The sequence below is a fragment of the Salvelinus namaycush genome, chromosome 10 (assembly GCF_016432855.1).
Source record: "Salvelinus namaycush isolate Seneca chromosome 10, SaNama_1.0, whole genome shotgun sequence".
NCBI classification, from domain to species: domain Eukaryota; kingdom Metazoa; phylum Chordata; class Actinopteri; order Salmoniformes; family Salmonidae; genus Salvelinus; species Salvelinus namaycush.
This window is the reverse complement of record NC_052316.1, coordinates 15994359-16019639: the sequence shown is the minus strand read 5'-3', so window position 1 is coordinate 16019639 and position 25281 is coordinate 15994359. Positions and strand designations below refer to the sequence as shown.

At 40.9% G+C, this 25281-nt stretch overlaps 2 protein-coding genes across 7 annotated transcripts; both read left to right on the top strand.

The window, feature by feature from the left end:
* The first annotated feature begins 7582 nt into the window (after positions 1-7582).
* Positions 7583-17729, top strand: cirbpb (cold inducible RNA binding protein b). Of its 3 annotated transcripts, XM_039002338.1 has the most exons (8): positions 7583-7708; positions 8719-8828; positions 11073-11179; positions 11268-11403; positions 11511-11697; positions 13689-13756; positions 16224-16291; positions 17313-17729. In XM_039002338.1, the coding sequence occupies exons 2-7, from the start codon at positions 8729-8731 to the stop codon at positions 16226-16228; spliced, it is 603 nt and encodes a 200-aa protein (XP_038858266.1). In that variant the 5' UTR covers positions 7583-7708; positions 8719-8728; the 3' UTR covers positions 16229-16291; positions 17313-17729. The 3 variants fall into 3 exon arrangements, with proteins under 3 accessions (XP_038858266.1, XP_038858263.1, XP_038858264.1); XM_039002336.1 differs by lacking the exons at positions 16224-16291; positions 17313-17729 and adding an exon at positions 14192-15151 and having other exon boundaries at positions 7584-7708; XM_039002335.1 differs by lacking the exons at positions 16224-16291; positions 17313-17729 and having other exon boundaries at positions 13689-14165.
* Positions 17730-17835: 106 nt separating this feature from the next.
* On the top strand, positions 17836-24954 carry LOC120054757 (cold-inducible RNA-binding protein B-like). 4 transcript variants are annotated; one of them, XM_039002340.1, is made up of 6 exons: positions 17836-20096; positions 20216-20322; positions 20424-20574; positions 22208-22298; positions 22547-22581; positions 23921-24954. In XM_039002340.1, exons 1-6 carry the CDS (start codon positions 19997-19999, stop codon positions 23938-23940), a joined length of 504 nt encoding a protein of 167 aa, XP_038858268.1. In that variant the 5' UTR covers positions 17836-19996; the 3' UTR covers positions 23941-24954. The 4 variants fall into 4 exon arrangements, 2 of the variants coding, with proteins under 2 accessions (XP_038858268.1, XP_038858267.1); XM_039002339.1 differs by lacking the exons at positions 22208-22298; positions 22547-22581; positions 23921-24954 and having other exon boundaries at positions 17836-19050; positions 19982-20096; positions 20424-20914; XR_005477634.1 differs by lacking the exons at positions 17836-20096; positions 20216-20322; positions 20424-20574 and adding an exon at positions 23278-23386 and having other exon boundaries at positions 22009-22298; positions 22547-22611.
* The last annotated feature ends 327 nt before the right edge of the window (positions 24955-25281 follow it).

Below are 25281 nucleotides of genomic sequence, written 5' to 3'. Positions count from 1 at the left end.
TCACGGATGAATCCGACTACAACTGTACCGGGCAGATGGCAGACAGCCTGTATGGCGTTGTGTGGGTGAGCAGTTTGCTGATGTTGACATTGTGAACAGAGTGCCCCATAGTGGAGGTGGGGTTATGGTATTGACAGGCATAAGCTATCCACAACAACACAATTGCATTCTGTCGATAGCAATTTAAATGCAAAGAGATACCGTGACGAGATCCTGAGGCCCATTGTACTGCCATTAATTTGCCGCCATCACCTCATGTTACAGCATGATAATGCACAGCCCCATGTTGCAAGGATCTGTACACATTTCCTGGAAGCTGAAAATGTCCAAGTTCTTCCATGGCTTGCATACCCACCAGACATGTCATCCATTGAGCATGTTTGGGATGCTCTGGATCGGTGTGTATGACAGCGTGTTCAAGTTCCCGCCAATATCCAGCAACTTCGCACAGCCATTGAGGAAGAGTGGGATAACATTCAACAGGCCACAATCAATGGCCTGATCAACTCTATGCGAAGGAGATGTGTCACACTGCATGAGGCAAATGGTGGTCACACCAGATACTGACTTGTTTTCTGATCCACGCCCCTACCTTTTTGTGTGACCAACAGATCCATATCTGTAAATGTTATGTTTATTCATTGTTTAATTAAAGTACTGGGGGTAAGCAAATTGGCATGTCCCAGTAGTGATGTGTAGAGTTGTAGTGACAAGTTGTATGGATTAAGAGATATATTATTTTGAATGCAGTAAAGTGAACAAAAATATTGAATATATTATAAGAATCTATAAAAACAAAGGAGGCTATTAAAATAACTATTTTTGTTCCTCAGTTTTATGTCATAGGTAAATGTTAAAGCCTTGATAATCACTCATTACAAAGACATACAATGATCTTGAGCATTCCTTCCAGTGGCAAACTGTTATTGGCTAATCACACCCTTTTAGTATGTCATAAATTTGAGGATTCCATTGATAATTGGTGTGTCTAAATCAAAGTGTCACTTGGTGTTAGTCAATTTTAATGAACGTTAATTACATTGTGAGCAAAATGATTAATCATATCACTTCAGTAAATTATTTTTAAAGGGTTTAAAGACATTATATTAGAGAATATGTGGCCTCCGTTTAAGAAAATCCTCGATAACCTAAACATTTGAATTGGTATTACCATCATAGGTGTTACTACTCCTACTGGTGGCACAATGGTATCATAATGGTAAAAATGATTCTGCCGTATTAGTTGATTTAGAATGGGAAGATGTACCCAAATACATTTAAATAAATTATGTTCATTTTTTCCAAAATGCCATGCCCAAATGCCACCGCAATTCAAGAATGACCATTGCTATCCTATTTTAGCAGAGGTCTTGTTTTTTCTTTCGTTGTCCGTTTTGACATGGCAGTGGTGCTCAGAACCAGAGCAGACAGTTCTGTTGTGTGGGATAATCAGTATGAGTTAAGCAACACGTATGGCAGCCAAGCCTGAACACATCCAGGTTCACACTGCCTCTGCAATGCTGCATTCACATAATAGCAATCAACATCTAACAGAGAATCCACTGCCAGGACACAGCACTATCTGCTGCAGTCAATAAACTTCTGGAAGAACTGGTCCAGGCAGCTAGCACTTACAGCAACCCCCTTCATCTGACTGTATGTTAGTGCAGCTATTCTAGAATGAAACATTCTGTTAATCTCATCTGCATTCCATAGGCTACCATTAATTGAGGTTGCACAGACACACATACTAATAGATAAGTTTAAATGTGCACGTTTTGTGGCATTCATCACTCTTCTCTCACATTATTTGAATTATTACTAATGTTTTGGGGTCCTGAGTGAATAATGGGACATTGTGAACCAGCCTATAGCTGAGATAGAGAGAGAATGAGGAGGCGGTGAGGCAGTCAGCATTGGGTGGAAAACCGTGGTAACGAACAGGAAGCCGCAGAGCGTGTAGGAGGTAAGGCAGAGGATAGCAGCACTCACGTTGGCCCGGCAGCTCTGGTATTTATAGCCTGGCTGTGGTCGGCACCAATATGCTCCTCTGTCTTGTGTAGTGCAAGAACAGCAACATTGGAGGGGCTGCAAAACTGTCATCTGATCAGACAGGTCTGGTGAATAGGTGTTTTGAATGGCATGCTTATCTCTGGCATGTTTTATTCTGTTTGGGCCCTTGCCTTTGGTTTGTAGACTTAATGTAGCCTACATACAGTAGCTTTGGCTTATTTCAGAGAACAAGTGAAAATGTAAAATCCCTATCTTCAGGAAACATGCCCCCCAGGTATACCTCCATTTTCTCACGTCCATGTGCACCTCATGGTGCCATCCCAGACCCCAATGCAGCGAATTGAGAAGTAGCACCCTGACTCAAATCACAAATAAATTAAAGGGGAAACTGGCTTGTTCTGCCCACAGTGCGTCCTTTCTCTCATTTGAAACAAAGCAGATGTCCTTTCTTGGGTTAGTTTAATATTTGCTCAAACTCAGGTTCCTGCAACTGTCAGTCTAACTCTTACACCAAGAGTAGTCAAAATAACATGACAATAATACCACACGTCTTAAGAGAATGATTGAAAATACAGTAGACCTAGCCTACCCACAAGATTTTATTTTATTTGGCCTACTTGTCCACAGCAGGGTGGTTATGATGTGAATTATACTGTTGCTTTACCGCCACCCACTGGACTGCGGAGAAACTACTCGAGGCATGCACACACACAACTTGAGTTATTTATTCATGACTCACACAGATGCTCATAAACAGGGAGGGGAAGGGAGGATGACGCAATGCAGAAAGAATGGCGCCAAGTGCAAACCGTAAAAAACCTTAGTCTCCCGAATACAAGCCTACTAATCTCACGTATGAATCAACAATGGGAGTGATGTTTACATGCTCCTCTCCAAAAAAAACTCAGGACGGAATTGGTTAGTGAAAGCTCGAAACGTCTACGTCATCAGCAACAAGAAGCTGGGTACTTCTAACTCAGTCAAAGAAACCAAAAGTGGACTTGTGTTGATTTTCTGTGTGTCCTCCGCCCAGAAAGAATTAGTGCTTCATGCTAGGATATGTTATCCAGTGAGAGCTTTTGTTCCTAACCCGCTGGTCCAACTCAAAGTGTCATAAAACAAAATGCAATTCCATTCTCCAATATTAAACATATTTTCACATGACCCTCCCCTTGTACTGTAAAATAAATTGAACATCCTCTCCCCGCTTTGAATTAACTCAAAATTATGTTTATGACCAAAAATAACAATAACTGTAGCGACCCTGTGTTTATCAATGTGGATATGACCACTTCAGTATGCTTTTGTGGCACTGTCGATGCCACACAGGACTACGGGCCAGAAGATTGAGAGTTTGCGGACCTCCACAGACAAGCTCACTCTCCCTGCCTGTTTCATTACTTCACTATCAGAGCCGAATGCAGACAATGATCAGCTAGGGGGAAATCAGATTTTATACATTTTGATTCAATATTTGCAATGATATAAAATATATGCAACTCATTTTCCACCAATAGGTTTCTGTGCCAATGCACCACATAACCACTAAACAAAGCATACCGACTTCGGGCACTTTAATATCACAGTTTGCATTTGCAACACCACAATAAAGAGACTATGTCAATATCGACAAACAGAAAATAGATCCCTCCCTACCTTGTAGGCTTACCCAATATCGAAGGCTTGGATTGATAATCTCCAAATGTCAAACTTTTTGGTGTTTTGTAACAGATGTCTCTTTCCATTCATCAGTTGGCCACTGCACAATTTGGATTAACTGATTGACTTTATTTATCAGTTAAAAAAATACATTTATACACAATGATTTTTCAAAGTGACTGGGATTGCACAATAAAGTTGGGATTTATTTCCATTGTGGTACCTATTTTTTACACAAATACATATTCAATTTCATAAATACAGACACATTACAAAGATAGACAAAAAAGATGCTCAACCTCCAGATAAATCTGAGGGGGGAGTTTAAGTACAATTCTTACAAGATTGTTTGACTGGTAATTTATTCTTTAGATGTTTGGGACTCCTGGTGAACCATGATATGCATAATCAAAGTGACATTGGACTAGTTCACTTGCGAGTCTTTAGGGTGTCTATAGCTAAGTTTCCATCCAATTCGCGACAGATTTTCATGGGAATATTCTAAAATCTTCATAAAAACATTTCAGAGTTTAATTTAGGAAAATGAAGCGCCGATTTTAATTTACAAGACATTTGAGAAATTTAACGGACATCCATATGCATTCAGAGCGGACCTGGAGCAGACAGCTCCATCAATAAACGAGGGATGTTGGCCAAATGAGCCACATTAACGTGTCCTTAAAAACAGCTATAACAATGACAAAAAACACTATTCTTAAAATAAAATGAAAATAGAAAAATGAACCTCACAGTTCAGCTGTCAGAGATTTGAGTACTAAATGTATCAGGGCATTGCATACATAGGCTTAGGTGTCCACTGTATGATATAAATATTTTAATAAATATATATACAGTGCATTCGGAAAAGCATTCAGACCCGTTGACTTTTTTCACATTTTGTTACGTCACAGTCTTTTTCAAAATTGATTCAATTATTTTTTCCCCTCATCAATCTACACACAAAACCCCATAATGACAAAGAGAAAACAAGGGATTTAGAAATGTTTGCAAATGCATAAAAAAAATAAAAAAAAAATACCTTATTTATGTACACTACTGTTAGAAATGTTGGGGTCACTTAGAAATGTCCTTGTTTTTGAAAGAAAACCACATTTTTTGTCCATTAAAATAACATCAAATTGATCAGAAATACAGTGTAGACATTGTTCATGTTGTAAATGTCTATTGTAGCTGGAAACAGCTGATTTTTAATGGAATATCTACATAGGCGTACAGAGGCCCATTATCAGCAACCATCACTCCTGTGTTCCAATGGCACGTTGTGTTAGCTAATCCAAGTTGATCATTTTAAAAGGCTAATTGATAATTAGAAAACCATTTTGCAATTATGTTAGCACAGCTGAAAACTGTTGTGCTGATTTAAGAAGCAATAAAACATGCCTTCTTTAGACGAGTTGAGTATTTGGAGCATCAGCATTTGTGGGTTTGATTACAGGCTCAAAATGGCCAGAAACAAAGGACTTTCTTTTGAAACCCGTCAGTCTATTTTTGTTCTGAGAAATGAAGGCTATTACATGTGAGAAATTGCCAAGACACTGAAGATCCCATACAACGCTGTGTACTACTCCCATCACAAAATAGTGCAAAGTGGCTCTAAACAGAATAGAAAGAAGAGTGGGAGGCCCCCGAGCACAACTGAGCAAGAGGACAAGTACATGAGTGTCTAGTTTGAGAAACAGACGCCTCACAAGTCTTCAACTGGCAGCTTCATTAACTAGTACCCGCAAAACACCAGTCTCAACGTCAGCTCCGGGATGCTGGCCTTCTAGGCAGAGGTCCTCTGTCCAGTGTCTGTGTTCTGTTTCCCATCTTAATCTTTTCTTTTCATTGGCCAGTCTGAGATATGGCGTTTGCTTTGCAACTCTGCCTAGAAGGCCAGCATTCCAGAGTCACTGTTGATGTTAAGACTGATGTTTTGCAGGTATTGTGTGTAGACTGCTGAGGGGGGGCAATTGAATCAATTTTAGAATAAGGCTGTAACGTAACAAAATGTGGAAAAACTGAATACTTTCCGAATGCACTGTATATAGCCTATATAAAGGAAGAGAAGCTTAGGCCTAACCCCAGAGAGATATGCCAGGGGCATGCTACAACACTGAGATGTCTTTATGCCAGATGGCTACAGCATCTGCGATTTAGATATAGATGTACAGAAGGAGGCTAATTCATTAAAATTCTATCTAAATGTTTTTTATAAGAGTAACTCTAGTAGGCCTGAAACAGACTTCCTCACCTCAAGTTCAAGTGTTGAGCCAGTTGGAGCGCCGGGGCACACTGCCTTCATATCATAGTCATGCAGTAGCTAAAGTTTAATAATAGCCACACCATACCAAGCCTTCACAAACGTTTCTAAACTTTATTAGGGTAATATAAAAAGTAAGTCGAGCCATTTTTTATAGGGAAAATATTAGTAGAAGGGTGAATGTAAACCAGGGTCAAAACACACTCCCTGTGCCCAATTTCAAAAAAAAAAAAAAATGTTTTTTTTAAAACTATTTTGGACCACTGACCCCCTCCCCCAGTCAATTTAGATGTCCTTTACTACATGCTCCGCGCACTATAAGTGGTTCCTTTGGCCCACACTACATCACAGTTGTGGTAATGCACCAATGTTGGATGCCAACCGCCCCAAAAAAACATTAAAGGAGGCCGCTAGCTAGGGAACACCGGTTCAGTAGTATTTTCACAACTCCGTCATCCTTTTGAAAAAGGTCAAAGGTAATCGTTTTTAAATGTTTGCATGCTTTTTCTCCTTAGAGAAAACAATCGCTGATTCACAGGGGGTGTGGCAGACTTCAAAACTTTTCCACAAAGGACACTTCCTTGTCAAAATGAGGCTATCGTGGAGGGGAGGACAGTCGTCCGTTTGCCTACTAACGAGGACGGAGGATGGACATTTTCCAAATGAGAAAACCCTAGCGTCCTTTTCCCCCGCCTGCTTAGCACTGCTTTCCCACAGTTCTGGTAACGTTACGGCGAGGGAAGTCGCTAGCTAGCGTAGCCAACCCAACTCTTCGTGGCACTATAAAATAAAAAAGAACACAATTTTTGTAAACTTTGGCAAAGGGTAAAGTCTACAAAACGCAGTCCACTCTGTTACAGATTCTAGTTTTGGAAAAAGAAAACTATATGGCGATCAAATGTTTAATCAATATTTGTTTGGTGCAAAATGTCGGCCAAAATCCATCTTGCTCCGTCTTCTCCCACTGCCGGCCAATGGGCTTCCTCTCATCACCATATTTGGTAGTGAGTGGAAACGCCAAACGGATGCTTCACATTTATTCATCCGGTGCAGTATCTACCTAGTCTGTGGCACATCAAATTGTATTTGTCACATGCGCCGTGCAATGCTTACTTACAAGCCCTTCACAAACAATGCAGTTCAAGAAATAGGGTTAAGAAAAGATTTACTAAATAAACTAAAGTGAGGTCAATATAAAAAGGCTGGATGCCCATTTGATTAATTGTTCCACAGTCTTATGGCTTGGGGGTAGAACCTGTTAAGGAACCTTTTGGTCCTAGACTTGGTGCTCCGTTACTGCTTGCCGTGCCGTAGCAGAGAGAACATTATGACTTGGGTGACTGGAGTCTTTGATCATTTTTTGGGCCTTCCTCCGACACCGCCTAGTATATAAGTCATGGATGTCAGGAAGCTTGGCCCTAGTTATGTACTGGGCCATACGGTTAAGATGCCGAGCAGTTGCCATACTAGGATGCTCTTGATGGTGCAGCTGTAGAACTTTTTGAGGATCTGGGGACCCATGCCAAATCTTTTCAGTCTCCTGAACTGTCTTGGTGTGTTTGGCAGTGGGCGCGGAATGTAACATGTAATAACAGCGGTCTGCAGGTAGATCCTTTTTTGTGAACAAAATGTGTAATTCACACTCTGACCTGTGAATGGCAGCGATACGCAACAAAGCGTCTAGTATACCGGAAGACCACACGAAGAAGAAGAAGAGCTCATAAACAGGAGCCATTTTAACATCTTTCTCAGACGGCGCCAAACTACACAGAGGTGAGTAGAGATCCACCCAATTCTAATAATTAGCGGGGGAAACATAGGCCTACTAAAATTGCGTTGTTAATTTCGACCCTGCAGTTTGCGTTCCTATGGGAAGTTATTGTCTTTGACAAACACTTGCTAGCCAAAGTTAGCTAGCTTTAATTTAGACAAGCTAACGTTTACTAGTCGATTAAGGAGAATAGATTAACGTTAGCCTTTGATTAACGTTACTCGACCCCAGTTCGCATGTAACTTGTACTTCAACCTTACTCTATTTTGAGTGACAATTTTTACTCGCATTTTCACTATTTGACGTTACAGCTGGATGGTATTTCAAAGTCGATCTAAAAGCAACGTTAATCAGCAACGTCAGTTACTACATTCCCTACAAAATGGCCGTTCGCTACAGTACTGTTAATGCACGCTGCTAGCTAGCAAACCGTCACCTACGTTAGCTGGCTAAGATTTTGCACTGCGTGGCAAGTAATGTTACTTACTGCCGCTGTTTAGTTAACTTTAACTACCCTTTAATACGCTAGTTTACGTTGCAGGATGGGCAATATCTGGGCCATGTGTACCGAATGGCTTGAAATGGCTAATTTGACTGGTTTGGCCTGCTAACGTTGACTAACTGGTCTGGCTTTGTTTGGGACTGGGAGCTGTGGGTGTTTGTCTAGCGTCGCTATCTAGTTAGTTAATCGCCATCTTTGAGAATTTCCAACATTCCAGTGTAACTAGCTAGTTGGCCAGGTAAATTATACATTATGCGTAGCTAACTTTACTGCACGGGTTAAAACATGGCTACTCCACGCATTTGAAAACGAACCGATGGGTGGAAGAAAATGGCGTTCTATCGTTTAAAATGTATGGCATCGTGGTGCCATCCGCATGTGTAAGCCAGTTGGTGTTTTTCTAAGTTTTTTTACAGGACTTGGTCACATTTTTCAAACAGCGAGCATGTGTTGCCATGCTCAGATTTATGAATTGTTTGTAGGTCTTACTCTTAAATTATTCCCTTCTAGATAATCCAAGATGTCTGACGAAGGGAAGCTTTTTGTTGGAGGATTGTGTTTTGACACCGATGAAACTTCACTGGAAGAGGCGTTTTCAAAATATGGAAACATTGCTAAAGGTATGTTGGATCCAGATCGAGGATTTTTATGCCATTGTCATCTTTGGGCGGGCCGAAAAAGAAAAGAAAAAAAGAGCGAGTACAATCGGGATAGAAAAAAACGTGAAATTAAATGACTAAACTGGACCTATATATATTTAAATCTGATAACAAGCACCAATATATCTAGTCAGTGAATTTAATTCCAAAACCAATGAATTTCAGTATTCATTTTATACTTGAGCAAAATGACACATTAGCCATGGCAAAATGCATGTAATAGCCGGAAATGTGGTGTTAATGGTTCAAAGATGACTTTGGGTCTGGTGTTATACTTTGTTCAATGTTATAGAACAGCTTCCGTGGAACACAAAACATTTTAATTCATGAATGTTCAACATTTACCATTGCTGAGATCTTATTTTCAAGTGATGGAAAAGGTTGTGGACAGTTAAATGACAACCCCCCCCCCCCCCCCCCCCAATCACATTTTGTCCAATATCTTAAGATTGGGTTGTGCATATAATAAAATTCAGGGTGATGAAACAGATTATTCGAATAAAATATACTTATGAAATTAATATGCGTATTAGCAGTACATGAGGAATTACAGTAATTTACGCTCAGTTTTAAGTTATGGTGGCCATAAGCACAAATCTTAATGCTTTTTATGTGAAATGATTTGTAACAATTTCTGTAATTACTTTGTATACTGTTTAAAGAATAATAATACACCCAACCAGTGTCTGTTAAATGCATGTAAAAACAAATGTTTCCTGGTCTTATCTGATATAGGTGAGACACTCCAGAACACCTTTCCTTTTTAGAATTTTTTGGGGGGGGGGGAACTATCTCTTCCATGTAGTGAATCTGTTATTCAATGTGTTTGTATGGGCAAATAGTAGTAAGGACAAGCATTTTCCATTAAATTGATTTGTTTTCTAGTCTTATTCTAAATCAAATGGCTAAATGATCCTTGGTATGACTTGCAAATAATTCCATATAATTTAGAACCCTTTCCCCTGCCATAGTATGATGGGTTAAGCCAGATATGTTTTGCATGGGCTACTGCTCAATCTGCTGATATCGCCCTTCTGCGGTGAAGGGTGGCAGAGCTGGTTTTGTCAGACCGTGATATTCTAAACATTGGTCTTCTCACAATCGTATGTAGTGTCCAAACGCTTTGGCCTACAAACTACTGACTAATCAATTAAAAGATCTCACGAACACATTGGTGTCTGAAGTGGGTACAGCCTCTATTGCTGACTTCCGTCTTTAGCGTCTCAACGGTTTTGGATGCACACTAATATACCTCATTGGAAAGTTGAGACACTCGTGCTCTCTGTTTTGCTCTGGTGCCCACAAGCCTCGTCTGAAAGTCCCTGCTATCAGTCTTAAGATAAATGAAGTGTATGGATTTTAGTGCCTACAATAAAGCGATAAATGCATGTAAAAATAGATGTTCTTCCTGATCCATTTTATAGCCACTAGACACTTAATTCAATGACCGAAATAAACGTTTGAAATTATTTCCATCCAAGGATGACTGTGAAATGCCCTCAGGACCAAACTACTTAGCAATGTGTCACATCGAACTTAGTCTGGTAGGTTGAGGGATACCTTCCGCCAATAGCTAGTATTAGTACCAATTTTGCGGGTTTCACAAAAAGGGTTGTCCCACAGTTCAACCTTAGCAAGACACTTGCTGTTCATTTGGGCTCATAACATACATTTCATGAAGTACAGTATTGATACTTTTAGACATGGCTAACTACTGCATGTGTTAAAAATATTTATGCATTTTGATGCCTACATTGGAATGTAGAGAGAATAGATTTGTTTACTGCTGTTTGTAGAATTCTCGCATAACGTCAGTGTCTCGTCACCCAACATTTACACCTGAAATTCTCTCGGCGCCATAACAGAATGTATATAATTGCAGGAAACAAGCTGAGAATCTGCTTATGGCAAAAATGGTTGGTTTAAATGTAACAACAAAATTCAATTGTCGCTGACCGCTCCCCCTTTGAGCCAGAAAACACCCATCTGTTTCTACCTGTGCAGTCTAGAGTGGACTTTGGCCATATTGTAAACTGACTTTGGCCAGTTTACAATTGGCTCATTCATCCCCTTCTCCCCTGTAACTATTCCCCAGGTTGTTCCTGTAAATGAGAACGTGTTCTCAGTCAACTTACCTGGTAAAATAACGGATTAAAAATAAAACTGTCAATATTTTGAGTGGGTGGTTGATGTTTTGTTTTTCAGTCGACGTTGTCAGAGACCGTGAGACTCAGAGATCCAGGGGTTTCGGCTTTGTGACTTTTGAAAACCCAGAAGATGCCAAAGACGCAATGGCTGCAATGAATGGCAAGGTGAGGGGATGGTTTCCCAGACACATGCATATCTTTGACTGACGTAAATCATTGGTATTATAGATTTTTTTTCCCCCCTCCTGTTTAGTCAGTCGATGGCAGGATGATTCGTGTGGATGAAGCTGGCAAGTCAGGAGGAAGATCTGACCGCGGGGGTGGCTTCAGGGGTGGTTCTGGTGGCTTCAGGGGCGGTTCTGGTGGCTTCAGAGGAGGCAGAGGAAGAGGTAAGTGGTTAGCGTCCATTTGCTCCATGTCACACCCCTCCTTTTTAGTGTTTAACTTGCTCCAAAGTGAAGGTCCTTTGACTGAAATCCTCTTAATTTTATCCTAGGTGGTGGAGGTTATAGTGGGGGAGAAAGAAGCTATGGTGGGGACCGCAGCTATGGCGGGGACCGCAGCTATGGCGGGGACCGCAGCTATGGGGGTGGCGGGGACCGCAGCTATGGTGGTGGCTACAGGAGTGGTGGTGGAGGAGGATACTCCTCTGGGGGTGGCAGCGGAGGTTACAGAGAGGCCAGGTAAGAATGTTGCATAGTTTAGTTCTCTAAGTACTAAGTGATCAGTCTCCTTGTTTTAATAACATAGGATTTAAGCTACAGAAGTTATTTCTAGGATAATCGTGTACCTGAGCTGACATGTATTTTCCTTGGTTTCTGTTAACCTCTAACACCCCCCAAACCCGGATCCGGGATCCCCCCCATCACAAAAGCTGACTAGCATAGCCTAGCCTAAAGACACAGGGATATCATATAATAAAATGTTCATGAAATCACAAGTCCAAGACACCAAATGAAAGATACACATCTTGTGAATAAAGCCATCATTTCTGATTTTTAAAATGTTTTACAGGGAAGACAAAATATGTAAATCTATTAGCTAACCACGTTAGCAAAAGACACCATTCCCATACTCCACCATTTTCTTACTGCATCAGTAGCTATCACAAATTCGACCAAATAAAGATATAAATAGCCACTAACCAAGAAACAACCTCAGATGACAGTCTGATAACATATTTATTGTATAGCATAGGTTTTGTTAGAAAAATGTGCATATTTCAGGTATAAATCATAGTTTACAATTGCAGCCCCCATCACAACTCTCACTAAAATGACTAGAATAACTACAGAGACCATCGTGTATTAGCTAATTACTCATCATAAAACATTTCTTAAAAATACACAGCGTACAGCAATTGAAAGACACAGATCTTGTGAATCAAGACAATATTTCAGATTTGTAAGTGTTTTACAGCGAAAACACAATATATCGTTATATTAGCTTACCACAATAGCAAACCAGACAACAGCATTGATTCCAGCCAAACATAGCGATAACGTATTCACCACCAATAAATTAATTTTTCACTAACCTTCTCAGAATTCTTCAGATGACAATCCTGTAACATCATATTACACAATCCATATAGGTTTTGTTTGAAAATGTGCATATTTAGCAGCACAAATCGTGGTTATACAATGTGATCAGTGGCAACAGGTCATGCATTCTGGCCGGCGCCATCTTGGAAAGGCACCTAATCTAATCAATAAATAATCGTAAACTTGACTAAAAAATACAGGTTGGACATCAAATGAAAGATGCATTAGTTATTAATGCAACCGCTGAGTTAGATTTTTAAAATTAACGTTACTAGACATACAGTGTGCGTTACAGCCAGACTAGTGCCGCAATAATGGCGGACAAATCCGTTTACATTTTTCCACATAAATACGGAATAACATCATAAATAGCTCTTACTTTTGGACGAGCTTCCATCAGAATCTTGTGCAAGTGGTCCCTTGTCCAAAAGAATCGTTGCTTGGTTGTAAAACGTCGTCTTCAACTTCGGAATTGGCAGCTAAGAATAGCTATGTGGCCACAACATGCCCAAATCCTCCAAACGCAATACTAAGGAAATTCCGAAAATAGCAATATACTCGCATAAACTGATATAACTCGGTTTAAAATAACTTCGTTATGATGTTTCTAACACCTATATCGAATTAAATTACAGACGGATATATCTAAGGTCGATAACTGAGCGTTTCAAAATGCCATCCTGAGGTCCTGCTTTGCGCAATGACGAACGTCGAAAAGAGAGCTCCCCTCGTTCCTTGGCCTTTTATAAACTCTGAGAACTACGTAGAAACTCCATTCCACTTCTCATTGGTTACTGACATCCAGGGGAAGGCGGGTGCAGTTCATGTCGACCCATAGGATACATACAGAGCTTTAAACTGATCTGGGAACAGAGCCTCATTTTCAGACCTTAGCAGTTCCTGTCATGGATTTCGCTGCAGAAAGAGTTCTGGTTCACCCACAGACATAATTCAAACGGTTTTAGAAACTAGAGATTGTTTTCTATCCAATAGTAATAATAATATGCATATTGTACGAGCAAGAATTGAGTACGAGGCAGTTTAATTTGGAGACCAATTTTCACTAAGTCGAAACAGCACCCCCTATATTCTCAAGAGGTTAACCGGCTTTCATTTGTCCCCCTTTTTAGGAGTGGAGGAGAAGGTGGTTATGGTGGGCGCTCTGGGGGATCCTACAGAGACAGCTATGACAGCTATGGTAAGTATAATGATGTAGCCTAGTTGTTGCCATGATCTCACTGTTAGTAGGAACTAGAAATGTTTAGGAGGAACTGGACATGATTGCATAGACTCCCAGAACGACCCCTGTAAGACTTTGTTGCTCAGAAACCGAAAGCTTGTGCCCTCTTGGATTAGTATGTTAAAATACTCATGTCTGCTCAAAGAATCAAATATTTCTTTGAAACGATGGATATCCAGCCCTCTACCACACTATCCAAAAGCAGAAAGACATTCCTAGATTTTTTCACTCAGTTTCCTTTTGAAGAGGCATAGGTTCTTTCAATGCCCTTGTCCTGGTGCTTTCCTGTTGCAATGATAACTGTGGCACAAAATATAAATAGGCTCTAGTCTACTGTGAGAAATGTCAGAATGCTGCAGTGCCTTTACACTTGTGCCTACTTCTTGTCCTCAGCTACACACGAGTAAAAACAAAAACAAACTTCCTGATTGCAAGATCGTCCCATCGCTGGCTGTTTTTTTAAAGATGCGCTCTTCGAAGACTTTTTTTTTTTCTGTTTGTGGTATCTGGTTCTAGTGTTTTCTTTAACAAATCAGCATCTTTAGTCCTTTTTTATCGTGTTGAAAGTATTCTTCAGGATCTCTGTCCTCATGGCAGTAACTGAAATCCTGTAGCATTTAATTACTGTAAGCCTTGATGCTCAGTAAGGGTCTGAGTACCTTAAGCTCAATATGCCCTCCTGTTGCAGGGAGAATGCACTGGGAGAATCAAATTTGATAATTTTATAAAAATGCCTTTGTTTGCAATTAAACCTGTTTCTACTGTTGAATCGTAACCTGTTCAACACAGCCTGATAGCTTCTAAGACAAATTCAAACTTGACGATGTTCCTGCTCAATCGAAAGACTCAAATATCAGTAGCGACATGTTTCCATTTAATCTCATTTTAACTGGAGTTGTAGTGAATTCTGGTCTTTAAAAAATTAGATCTATGAAATTTACACTAGAAGCTGGAAAAGCTGTGATTGTGCTCTAAAGACATTTTGCTCCTTCAGTTCTGTAATGCATTCCTTTAGTGTAGCAAGGTAGGAATGCTAAGTGGGAGCACTGGTTTCCAGCAGACCGCCTTGATATTGCTAAAGATTTGTCAATACTCGGTATCCAAAGAGTGAATTACTTTGACTGGTGAACCTACTTCAGCTCTTTGAGCTGTATATTAGGTGTTAGTTGCAGCCTTCTGCAGTTGGCCTAAGGTACTTTGCTCTTTGCAAACATGTGCATAATATGCTGATGGACTGAACGTTCACTCAATGTTACTTCAAGGATATGTGCTCTCTGTTCTGTTAACCAACACCTAAGATTTTTTTGTATATCCTGGCTTCATGAAGCCTATTAAACAACTCCGTTGAAAATGCTCTGATTTATTGTGCCTTCAAAGAACTATAGCCTGTTCACTAAGCCAGCTGAATGTTATGTAATGTGAGTGGTAGTGAGGGATTTAGTAAGTGGGTTGAGCGAAATGATTGCATAGTCTGCTGGAAAGCAGGATTTCATTTTGAAAGGGTGGCTGGGTGTAAGTCTCATTTAGGAATATTGGGAGGTCCTCTGAATTAATACTCAGAACATGCTAAAGGGTCTACCCTGATGCTGAAGCTAGTCAATGTACGGGGGGCTGGGGGTATTGAAAGCAGAATAGAAATGAAATGTCATCCTGGTGCTGGCACTGGTTCTTTTATAACGCTTCATTGCGCCCAAGAGCTCTACTATCGTTTTGGAAATCAACAAAGTCCTTGGAGAATGAAGTGTTGTGCCTACCGACATGTGAATCCTCTCTGGTGAATGCTGCTCTCTTGGCTAGTTCATAAGTGGATATAGGCCAGTAATGTGAGGTAACGACTTTTGCTCTCCTGTTCGCATCCCTCAAACAGTTCTCATTTTGATGTCCATCTTATCTACCTTCAACTTTGCCCAAGCACCGCTGTCACTTCCTCAGGCCCTAGATGTTACTGTTCAATACCCAGAGTTGCATGAGAACGTCCAGTAAAGTATCCAGTTTTTGGAGAAACGTTTCACCCTGTCCCCATTAGACCGAGGGGACTACTAGAGCCTCTGGGGGAAAAAAACATTGAGCTTTTGCAAATTCCATGAGCAGTCATTGCTAAAGTATCCCTAGTGTAAAACACAATATTCTCCTACGTTTGATCCATCTGTGAAACCAGTGTTTTGTACTGTTCTCCCAGTGATTGCAAAGTTGTCATCTTAAATTCTAGACTCACCTTTTTCTTGTCAAGTGTATCACTATGTACAGTTTAGTATAAATGTCTAGCTTTCAAAACTTGTGGTTAATATTGTCTAATGCAAAAAGTTAATGCTGTTCAACACATCTAGTTCTTTGCTAGGTTGATATTGATAAGCAAATGCATGCCTTGTCATTGTTGCCCTCAAGCTGTACTCAAAACTAATTACCCTTCTCGTTACACGATCAGGTTAAGCGTTGGATGTGAGCAACTAACTCGAGGCCTGACTGCGACTGGTTCCTGCCGATGCTTTCTAGGTGGGTGTCCTCTGGCATGGCATGTGTACTGAATACCTTGCCGCTGAATTCATAGGCCCTGTTTTGTGTTCCCCCTTCATTATGAAATCACTGAATGGATTGGTGAAAGCAGTGTTGTGGAACCCTACTTTCATCTGTCCTTTAGGCAGGTGGCTTATCACTGTAAAACGGGTTTTTGAATTTATTAAATCAGTTCATGTTCAAACCTTAAATCTATTAATCTAAGTAACCTAATAATAAAAATCCTGATCAAAATCTGAGCTAAAGAGCAGGTGTTTGCTTTTCGGGTCTGGTGGAAGGTTGAGCTACAATGGTGTTTGTCAGATCATGAGACGTCCTGAATCTGTTTTCGCTAGCATCTGAACGGTTTGGCCTACAAACTATAAAGACCAGTCTATGGACAGGGGAGACTCAAACACTTCTCTTTTGCTCTATGGCCCCCACAAATGAATTGAAGTATGGAGGGTGTGTTACTCTGCACAGGTGTGGCTAATGCCTGACAGAACTACGCCCGGATAGGTATTTTGTGTTTCAGTTGACAACATGGCATGCAACCATTGGTTGATGAATGTGTAGTCTGAGCAGGGGAACACTACCATAGGACACAGCCATTTGGACGCATGAACGCGTATTAAATCGTTTACAACCTACATTGTCCTCAGGTCAAATTTTCGGACAGTTGCGTCTGTTGAAAGATGGACTGTTTTAAGGGGCTTTAAGTCAGACCACCGTTTCTTGTCATTTATCCGGCAATGGATAACTCCCATTGGCGAGAAACCTTGCATCAGACTAGTCACGACTGGCTGATCTACAAATCACCTTGAATAATAGATAATTACTCATTAGTTGTAGTTCAGTTCAGATGCACGGACTTGACATTTTGTGGACCAGCCTTAATTATTAGCAGTAGCATATACTCTGCATGGTACAAGTGACTTGGTTTACAAATCTATCAGTGCTATGTACAATAATCCTGTCATTTTACTGTTTCTTCTCGTGCTAATTGTGACTTCTATTCCAGATTCAGCACAGGATGGCTTGCCCTGAAATGGCAAACTGCTCCTTGGGAGGTCGCTACCAGGAGAGATCTTGAAGGCTGAATTAGATGTGCTGCTGAACTGGACCTGGGGTGTGTTCAGCAGGATGCAGCGTCTTTGAATGATGCGATGGAAATATGCCATGTAGAACAAACATTACACTGACAAGTATAGTAAGGAATCCTGTCTGCTTTATTCATGGCATTTCTATCTGCTTTGTTAGACGTTTGGCACCTGAACGTGGCCCTGACTTTAAGACCAGCCTTAAAATGGGATTGGAAATCAAATCTGGTACTAACATGCACAATACTGTCATTTTGCATGCTAATTAAATGCTGTATGCAGTTGCGTGTATTCATGGAAGCCAGGCTACACAAGAAATAAAATTCAAAAACAATTTAGTCTGTTTCAAATTGTTTCTTCAATTCCCCAGAAGTTGACTGTATTACAGGAGAAAGCATCGAGCGCGCTAAACACCGCCTCTCTATGCGTAGGTTAACTGATGCTGTCTGGTCCAAACGAGTATGACGTTGTTGCTGCCTGTAACTAGCTAACGTTGCCCATGAATGGAAGCTAGGCGAGTAAGAATTTTAGCCAGGTAGCCCAGAACAAATAAGTGTGTACTACATGACATGGTGAGACTGCTTCGTCAACATAGTAAAGGGTGGCACTGTCGTTTCTCTACAAGTAGGGTGAGTTGACGTTTTTTACTTGCATGAACGCGGACAATCAGAACCATGGACAGCCACATTTGGCTTACGTTGATTGGACAATTTTTGGGGGGATGTCTTGTCACAATTAGACTAGGCAGAGGTGCTTTGATGATAGAAAATGGTGCTGGAATAGTGGAGGCAGTGCCTGTTTTCTTTGCGACTTGAGGAACTCGGGTTCTAAATCTGTTTTAGTTGTCTGAAATTAAGTTGCTTCACCATGCTGTAGGTCATGTTAGTGTACATGCAATATGCTCTGGACTTCACTGGACAGAGGTTGCTATGTGGTTTTGTGATTAAACAAAGATGTAGTTGAATTTATTCTGCAGCTGTCTTAACCTAATTCATATGCCTTGCCTAAAGGCTATCGCGCAAACACACTTATCACAACACAGGTTGTGGTTTTAACCACACACTGCTACTGGCTGTATGTAACAAGAAACATGTGATACCTGTATTACCAGTATACATAACTGACATTTTTTGGTGTTAAGTCATCAAATTAACTTAGTTGGTCAACTATTTTTTTTAGAACGTTTTTGCTTCTCTGTCTTTATTTTGTACAAAGTGTGCAAAACAAGACACTCTGGTATATTTGTTATAGGACATTCCTTTAATGTCAACATTTAGCTATGTTGTAGTACAGGACACTAAGATCTAACACTTGTTTTTTGAGGACCTGATGTTGGGAACAACTAAATGATTTGACCTTCATTAAGCCAAAAAATGCATCGACTTAAATGAGCCCACGGCACGGGCAGTTATACTTTTGTTTTTACTTATCAGTCTAGTTGATGCTACAACTTAACATGCATGATTTCGCGACCATTGACTGATTAAAAGCAAATCGAGTTGAATTGATATGTTGGGTCAGATAGCGTTTATCTACTTAATATTAATCAGATGGGCGTAACCGCAAAGGTCTCAAAAATACATAAACCAGGAGGCCCCGCAACACATTCGTTCCCATCTACTGCAGTTCGGTTGGAAGAGTATCACGGTTTTGTCGGCGGTAAGAGTGTAATAGCCTTTTGTGTTTAAACTTTTAATTTAGGGACAGTAACAAGATGGTGTCGCGGTAAATTAGGGTCTGACACCCGAGAAGTCTGGACGTGGCTATATATGTAACTAGCAGTTAGCCTACGATAACATTCTCATGATTGTAAATTTAATTCAAAGTCAATGTATGGACGATTATATTGTGGTGGCATGCGAAAGTCCCCATTCCTTGCATTCCTCGTTAAAGCAAGGCAATCCCAACCATTTTACTCTGCGAGTGCGCTCACTAGTCGATGCAATGACGCAGTGATGGCTGGCTACCAGGGGCTCCCATTACATTACGATAGCACTATTGTAAAGGCCGTTGTGGTTTAGCTGGACAATGTTGAACAAAGGGAGTTGAATCTAGCTAGGCATAGTACACATGGGGGCGGGGAACTGCATTGTGTACATACACCAGTTGGCTAGTTTACTGATTCAAATAAAAATCGCACCACGGTCATCCGCTTGTCCAGCGAGGCGTGCTTTTTGAGAGAACGCACATTTCATTGGCTAGGTAGCTCACTAGCTACCGTAAGGTTGCGCTTTAGCTACGGTATATTGGAAAGGGAAGACAGCAGAACTAGCTAGTTACCGGGGGCAGGATGATCTTGGGCCTTTCCGACGTAAACCCCCATACGCGTTTGTGCTTCTCGCTCGACTATCAAACTCTTTGCTAGGATCTCGCTGACTTTTTTTTTTTTTTTTTTTTTTTCGCAATACAAAATACTTTTTTTTTAAAAATCAAGACATCAACTGTTAGCTTGAATTACATTTGATTACTGCGTGTATTTGCACCATTGCAAGAACAGAACATGAACAGGTGTTTGAATCCAAAATAACCTGCTACTAGTTAACAATCTGAACCACTGCATCCATAATACACATGTTATTCCCTTCTACAGTGGTTAAAAGGAAGGATGTCTGACGAAGGGAAGCTTTTTGTGGGTGGCCTGAGCTTTGACACTAATGAACAGTCATTAGAAGATGTGTTCTCCAAATATGGGCAAATATCTGAAGGTAACTAACTGTTGGATATTGGGTGCAAGTAATTCTTTATTTTGGCATGTGGTCTGCTATTTGAACATGCTTTGAATGTCTATGGTCTAACTTTAAAAAATAAAAAATCCTCTGTCTAGTTGTTGTAATTAAAGACAGGGAAACTCAGAGGTCCAGGGGCTTTGGTTTCGTCACCTTTGAGAACCCGGATGAGGCCAAGGATGCTATGCTGGCCATGAACGGCAAGGTGACAAATTAAACCTAAACTCTGCCCTGGAACACAACTCTTTGACTGTGCAATTATGATATTAATGGTGTATTATCTTCCCCCCCAACCTTATGTGTCAGTCACTTGACGGCAGACAGATCCGTGTCGACCAGGCTGGCAAGTCTGGTGGTGGTGGCAGGTCCGGAGGTGGATTCCGAGGGGGCTCGTCGGGTGGCAGAGGGGGAGGAGGATACTTCCGTGGAGGCAGAGGTGGTGGTGGTGGTGGAAGAGGTGGGCGTGGCTTCTCACGTGGCAAGTTTGTTGTTTTCTATCCTCCAGCATCCAGTTTCCCTCCCATGTTTGCCTTGGAGTGACTGACAGACACCCCAGTCCCAACCCTACAAAGATGTCCTCACACCTTCGTTAGCCTGGGATTCTGTGACTTGCAGAACTAACCAGAAGTAGTCAGTGCGTACACCCTGTGCTCTGACCCTCCCCTCTGGTCCCTCATCCTTAATAACCACTCCTATCCCACTGGGCAAAAATGGGTTGAATTAACGTTGTTTCCTCATAAAATAATAATTGTTGAATCAATGTAGAAAACGGATTGGATTTGAAAAAAGTAATCAACCTGGATTTCGTCATTTAAAAAAAAACTAAATCCAATGACATGGTGAATTTTTTGTTGTTGTTGATTTTATATTAGTTAACTTCTCTGCGCTACGGATCCCTTTAGCGGGATCATTTTCCTAAACAACCGCTGAATTGCAGGGCGCAAAATATTACTAAAAATATTTATAATCATGCAATCACAAGTGAAATATACCAAAACACGGCTTAGCTTGTTGTTAATCCACCTATCGTGTCAGATTTTGAAAATATGCTTTGCAGCGAAAGCAATCCAAGCTTTTGTGAGTGTATCAATCAATGCTAGAACAGCTAGCCCCAAATTAGCATGGTCACGAAAGTCAGAAAAGCAATAAAATTAATCACTTACCTTTGATAATCTTCGGATGTTTGCACTCACGAGACTCCCAGTTACACAATAAATGTTCTTTTTGTTCGATAAATATTACTTTTATAACAAAAAAACGCCATTTGGGTTGCGCGTTATGTTCAGAAAACCAAAGCCTCGTTCCGTTTGACGAAAATTCCAAAAAGTATCCGTAATGTTCGTAGAAATATGTCAAATGTTTTTTATAATCAATCCTCAGGTTGTTTTTTAACAAACATAATCGATAATATTTAGACCGTAACCTATTCAATAAAAGAGAGAAAGAAAATGGAGAGCTACCCCTCTCGCGCGCAGGAACTAATCAAAGGACACCTGACTACTTTTGAAAAATCTCGCTCATTTTTCAAAATAAAAGCCTGAAACTATGTCTAAAGCCTGGTTGATACCCCTTTAAATGGAAGAAAGACGGGCAAGGAAACACAGATAAAAAAAGATAAAAAAATCACTTCCGGGTCAGGTTTTCGCCTGCAGAATCAGTTTTGTTATACTCACAGACAATATTTTGACAGTTTTGGAAACTTTGGAGTGTTTTCTATCTTTCTAATTATATGCATATTCTACGATCTGGACCTGAGAAATAGTCTGTTTACCTTGGGAACGTTATTTAAAATAAAAAAAATCTGACCCCTAGCGTCAAGAGGTTAACTCAACCTACTGTAAGTCAAAACTAGACGTTGAACTGACGCCTGTGCCCAGTGGGATGTCCTCGTGTCTTGTTTTTGTTTTGCAGTGACTGTTGCAGTTATCTGGTAGCTGTAGAGGTTTGATTGAACCATCTCTTAGCCTAGTGATTGCATGTGAACACTAAAGTGTCCAATATTCTCTTATCAACTAATTGAACCATAATATGAATACATGTCTGCTTTTAGTCCACCTTGAGGCAGCTGTTGACCACAGGTTCTATTACAGGTGGTGGGGAGCGGGGGTATGGCGGTGGACGTTACGACAACAGAAGTGGCGGCTCATACGGATCAGACCGAGGCTACTACAACAAAGACAGGTGAATGATACACCACCTCGGATACATAGACGTTACATTTGCATATACATATCTATGTTAGACAATCGCTAGAATTTGAAAAGACAGGATAGATTCTATAAATTAATCTTAACACATTTCAAGAAGCTTATGTGCCTATTTTTGATAGTAAGCAAGCACTTTTAGGAATAATGTTTTTTAAATTTGATATTACTCAACTGCTCATCCAATTCTTGTTTACTGATGTACATTTCTTCTTCTGCCCACAGAGCGCAAGGAGGAGGATACGGAGATCGTTCTGGAGGTTCGTACAGAGACAGCTACGATAGCTATGGTGAGGCTTCTTATAAGCTTACACAAGTGTAGGGAGTCAGGATAGGTGGCCAATCCGGTGCCTGGACAGCCACATCACTGCAAGCTGCCATAGATATGTATTCGGCAAATCGACACCAGAGCCGTGGCAGGTCCTTGACCTGTATAGCAGCTGGATGGACTCCACTCAGACTGGGTTTGCCCCCTCTATGGTGTTGTGCCAACCGATGGATGAAAATATCCGTTAAAGTAATGAAATAAGTAATTTTCTCAATGTATGAAGCTTTCCTTTAGTCATATGTAATGGAGAAACGGGTTCCCTATTCCCATTCTTGCCTCACCATATTAAGAAATACACCCTCCCAAGTTACACTTTTGTCTTTCACAATATGCGCTATATAATTCATCTTAAAGAAGGGTTGCAAATGAACCCAGTGGTGGGTTCACTGGGCATTTCCCACAAACAAATGCCCTACCTGGTTAGTATTGTAAAATGAGTCATTGGTGCTCATTAAAGGTATGCAGTATATGAAAGACCCAAGATGCCACTTCAGCTCAGCATCCATTCCTTTAGGGAGCAGCAGTGGAAGAGAGGGTCTGCAGATGGACCTTAGTGTACTTGTTTCCCTCCTTGTTGGAGAGCCTGGGACCTCGTCATTAACCACTTGGCTTTCTCTTCTCTGAACAGGCGGTGCTGTTCACAGTGGTGCACAGTGAGGCTGCCTCCTGTAGTTGAAATATGTTGACCTGAAGAAACAATATGTTGAAGCCCCAGTTTAGCACTGCAAAAAGCCAAGGTAGGCTCTCGGTCTGCAACCGTCTTGGCGCGAACTGTCAGGGGTTATAGCATTAGCTCTCTACTTCCTGCTTTTCTTGTCATAAACTTTTTCTGTCTTGCAGCAGCTTGTTTGTAGAGGTATATTTTACTTTGCTTCTTTGCCTTGCAGTACTAGGATCTGCATACACAGTGGAGCCAGTCACCTTTCTGGTTGACGTAATCTGTTATTTGCAAGAGTAGGAGGACAATTGTCCTATCTGTCTGCTCTTGTTTAGTACTTCCAAAAAAAATTCTGTCCATGGAATATACCAAGGTAATATTGCTTTTGTGGAGCGACTGGGTTTGCTGAATGGAAACATTGAGTTTATACTCGGATGGCCTGCCTTCAGATGTTTTTGTCACAGTGCCATTAACACCAGCATAAATTGCTACCAAATCTTAAGTATCTTGAAAAGGGATTAGCGTTCAGTAGCAGCAGGGCCCCTTTCGAAAGACGAGCCTCATACCTTCCACAGAATCATGGTAACCTGTGTGTTTTCCGACTTCCTTACAGGTGACGAGGGCGGCTGGTAGGACGGAGGCGACCGGTAGTCTGTCTGGGCACGGCCCCTGGCCCGGCATGGCCTGGTCCCAGCCCAGGGCCTGCTGCTCCGCGACACTTTAAATCTTCTGAAACCCACCATGTAGATAAGAGCAGTCCTGGATAAGTGCGGGAGGGCTGGCTCGCACGCCGAGCCACCCACCACCGGTCTATTCCAAGTTTTTGTTTTTCAACTTTCTGATCCTCCTTATTTGTTATTGAAAACTGCAGAGAACAACTTTTTCATTTACAGTTTTTGTGGGTAGCTCGAAAGAGCAAGGCTCGTGCTGTATGCCGTTGCCTCACTTTGGGCCGTGCACGCAAAGAGGCACAACCTAAAAGACAGGGAATATATCTTGGATAGATAATGGTAACGCTTTTGTAGTTTTAACTCTGCTTTGTAACAAAGTACAAAAATGCTTGCACTTATTTTGTTTATGATTGACTGTTTTGCCAACTAATAATGGTGATGAGCCTGAATGAGGTAAATGCACACAAAGGTCTGAAAACATCACCACCATGTCTGCGCTGTTCTTCCTGATTGAGAGAGGAGAGTATGAGTAGAAACGTTCTCTAATCGACTGGGCTTGCTAGGATCGCTGTGGGTTCCGGTAAATGAGAACCTGCTCATTGGTTTTCTGGAGCACTGACCTGTTGCTTGACTGTCCGGTCTATGGCAGGTTCTTGTCTAATTTATTTTGGTTTCTGAGAATGGTTTTTATTTTATTAGCTGCACATTTTAAATAAGCAATGTTTTTTTTGTGTGTATCTGAGTCACACAATGGTTTCAAGTACACACAGCGTTGAATTAATGTGAAGCGGGACAGTTCTACTACTTGCAAGCTCTTTTCAACAAACATACTTTCTATGAGGATACAAATGGAGTGATTTCACAACTGTTCTCGTCATAGCATCAGATTGGTTTTGTATTAGATTTTTTTTAAGCGTTCTGTATCTTCATGGTTGTATTTTTCCTATATAAAAAATAAAACATTTATAAATCTGTTGCTGGTTTGGACAGGTTTCATTACATAGGCATATCCATATTCTAGTAATCTGCAAGTGTTTAAAAAAAGAGGTGACTTAATAGCTATACACTCAGTGGCTAGTTCATTAGGTAAACCACCCCATTCACGAAAATGGTTCGCTCTTACAGATAGTGAGTCAAGTGGCTGCGGCTTGCTATATATAGCAGGCATTGAGGCATTCAGTTACTGTTCGATTGAAAGATAGAATGGGCAAAAAGAGTGACCTAAGCGATTGAGTGTGGTATGATCATCAGTGCCCGGCGCGCTGATTCCAGTATCTCAGAAACATCCGGACTCCTGGGCTAT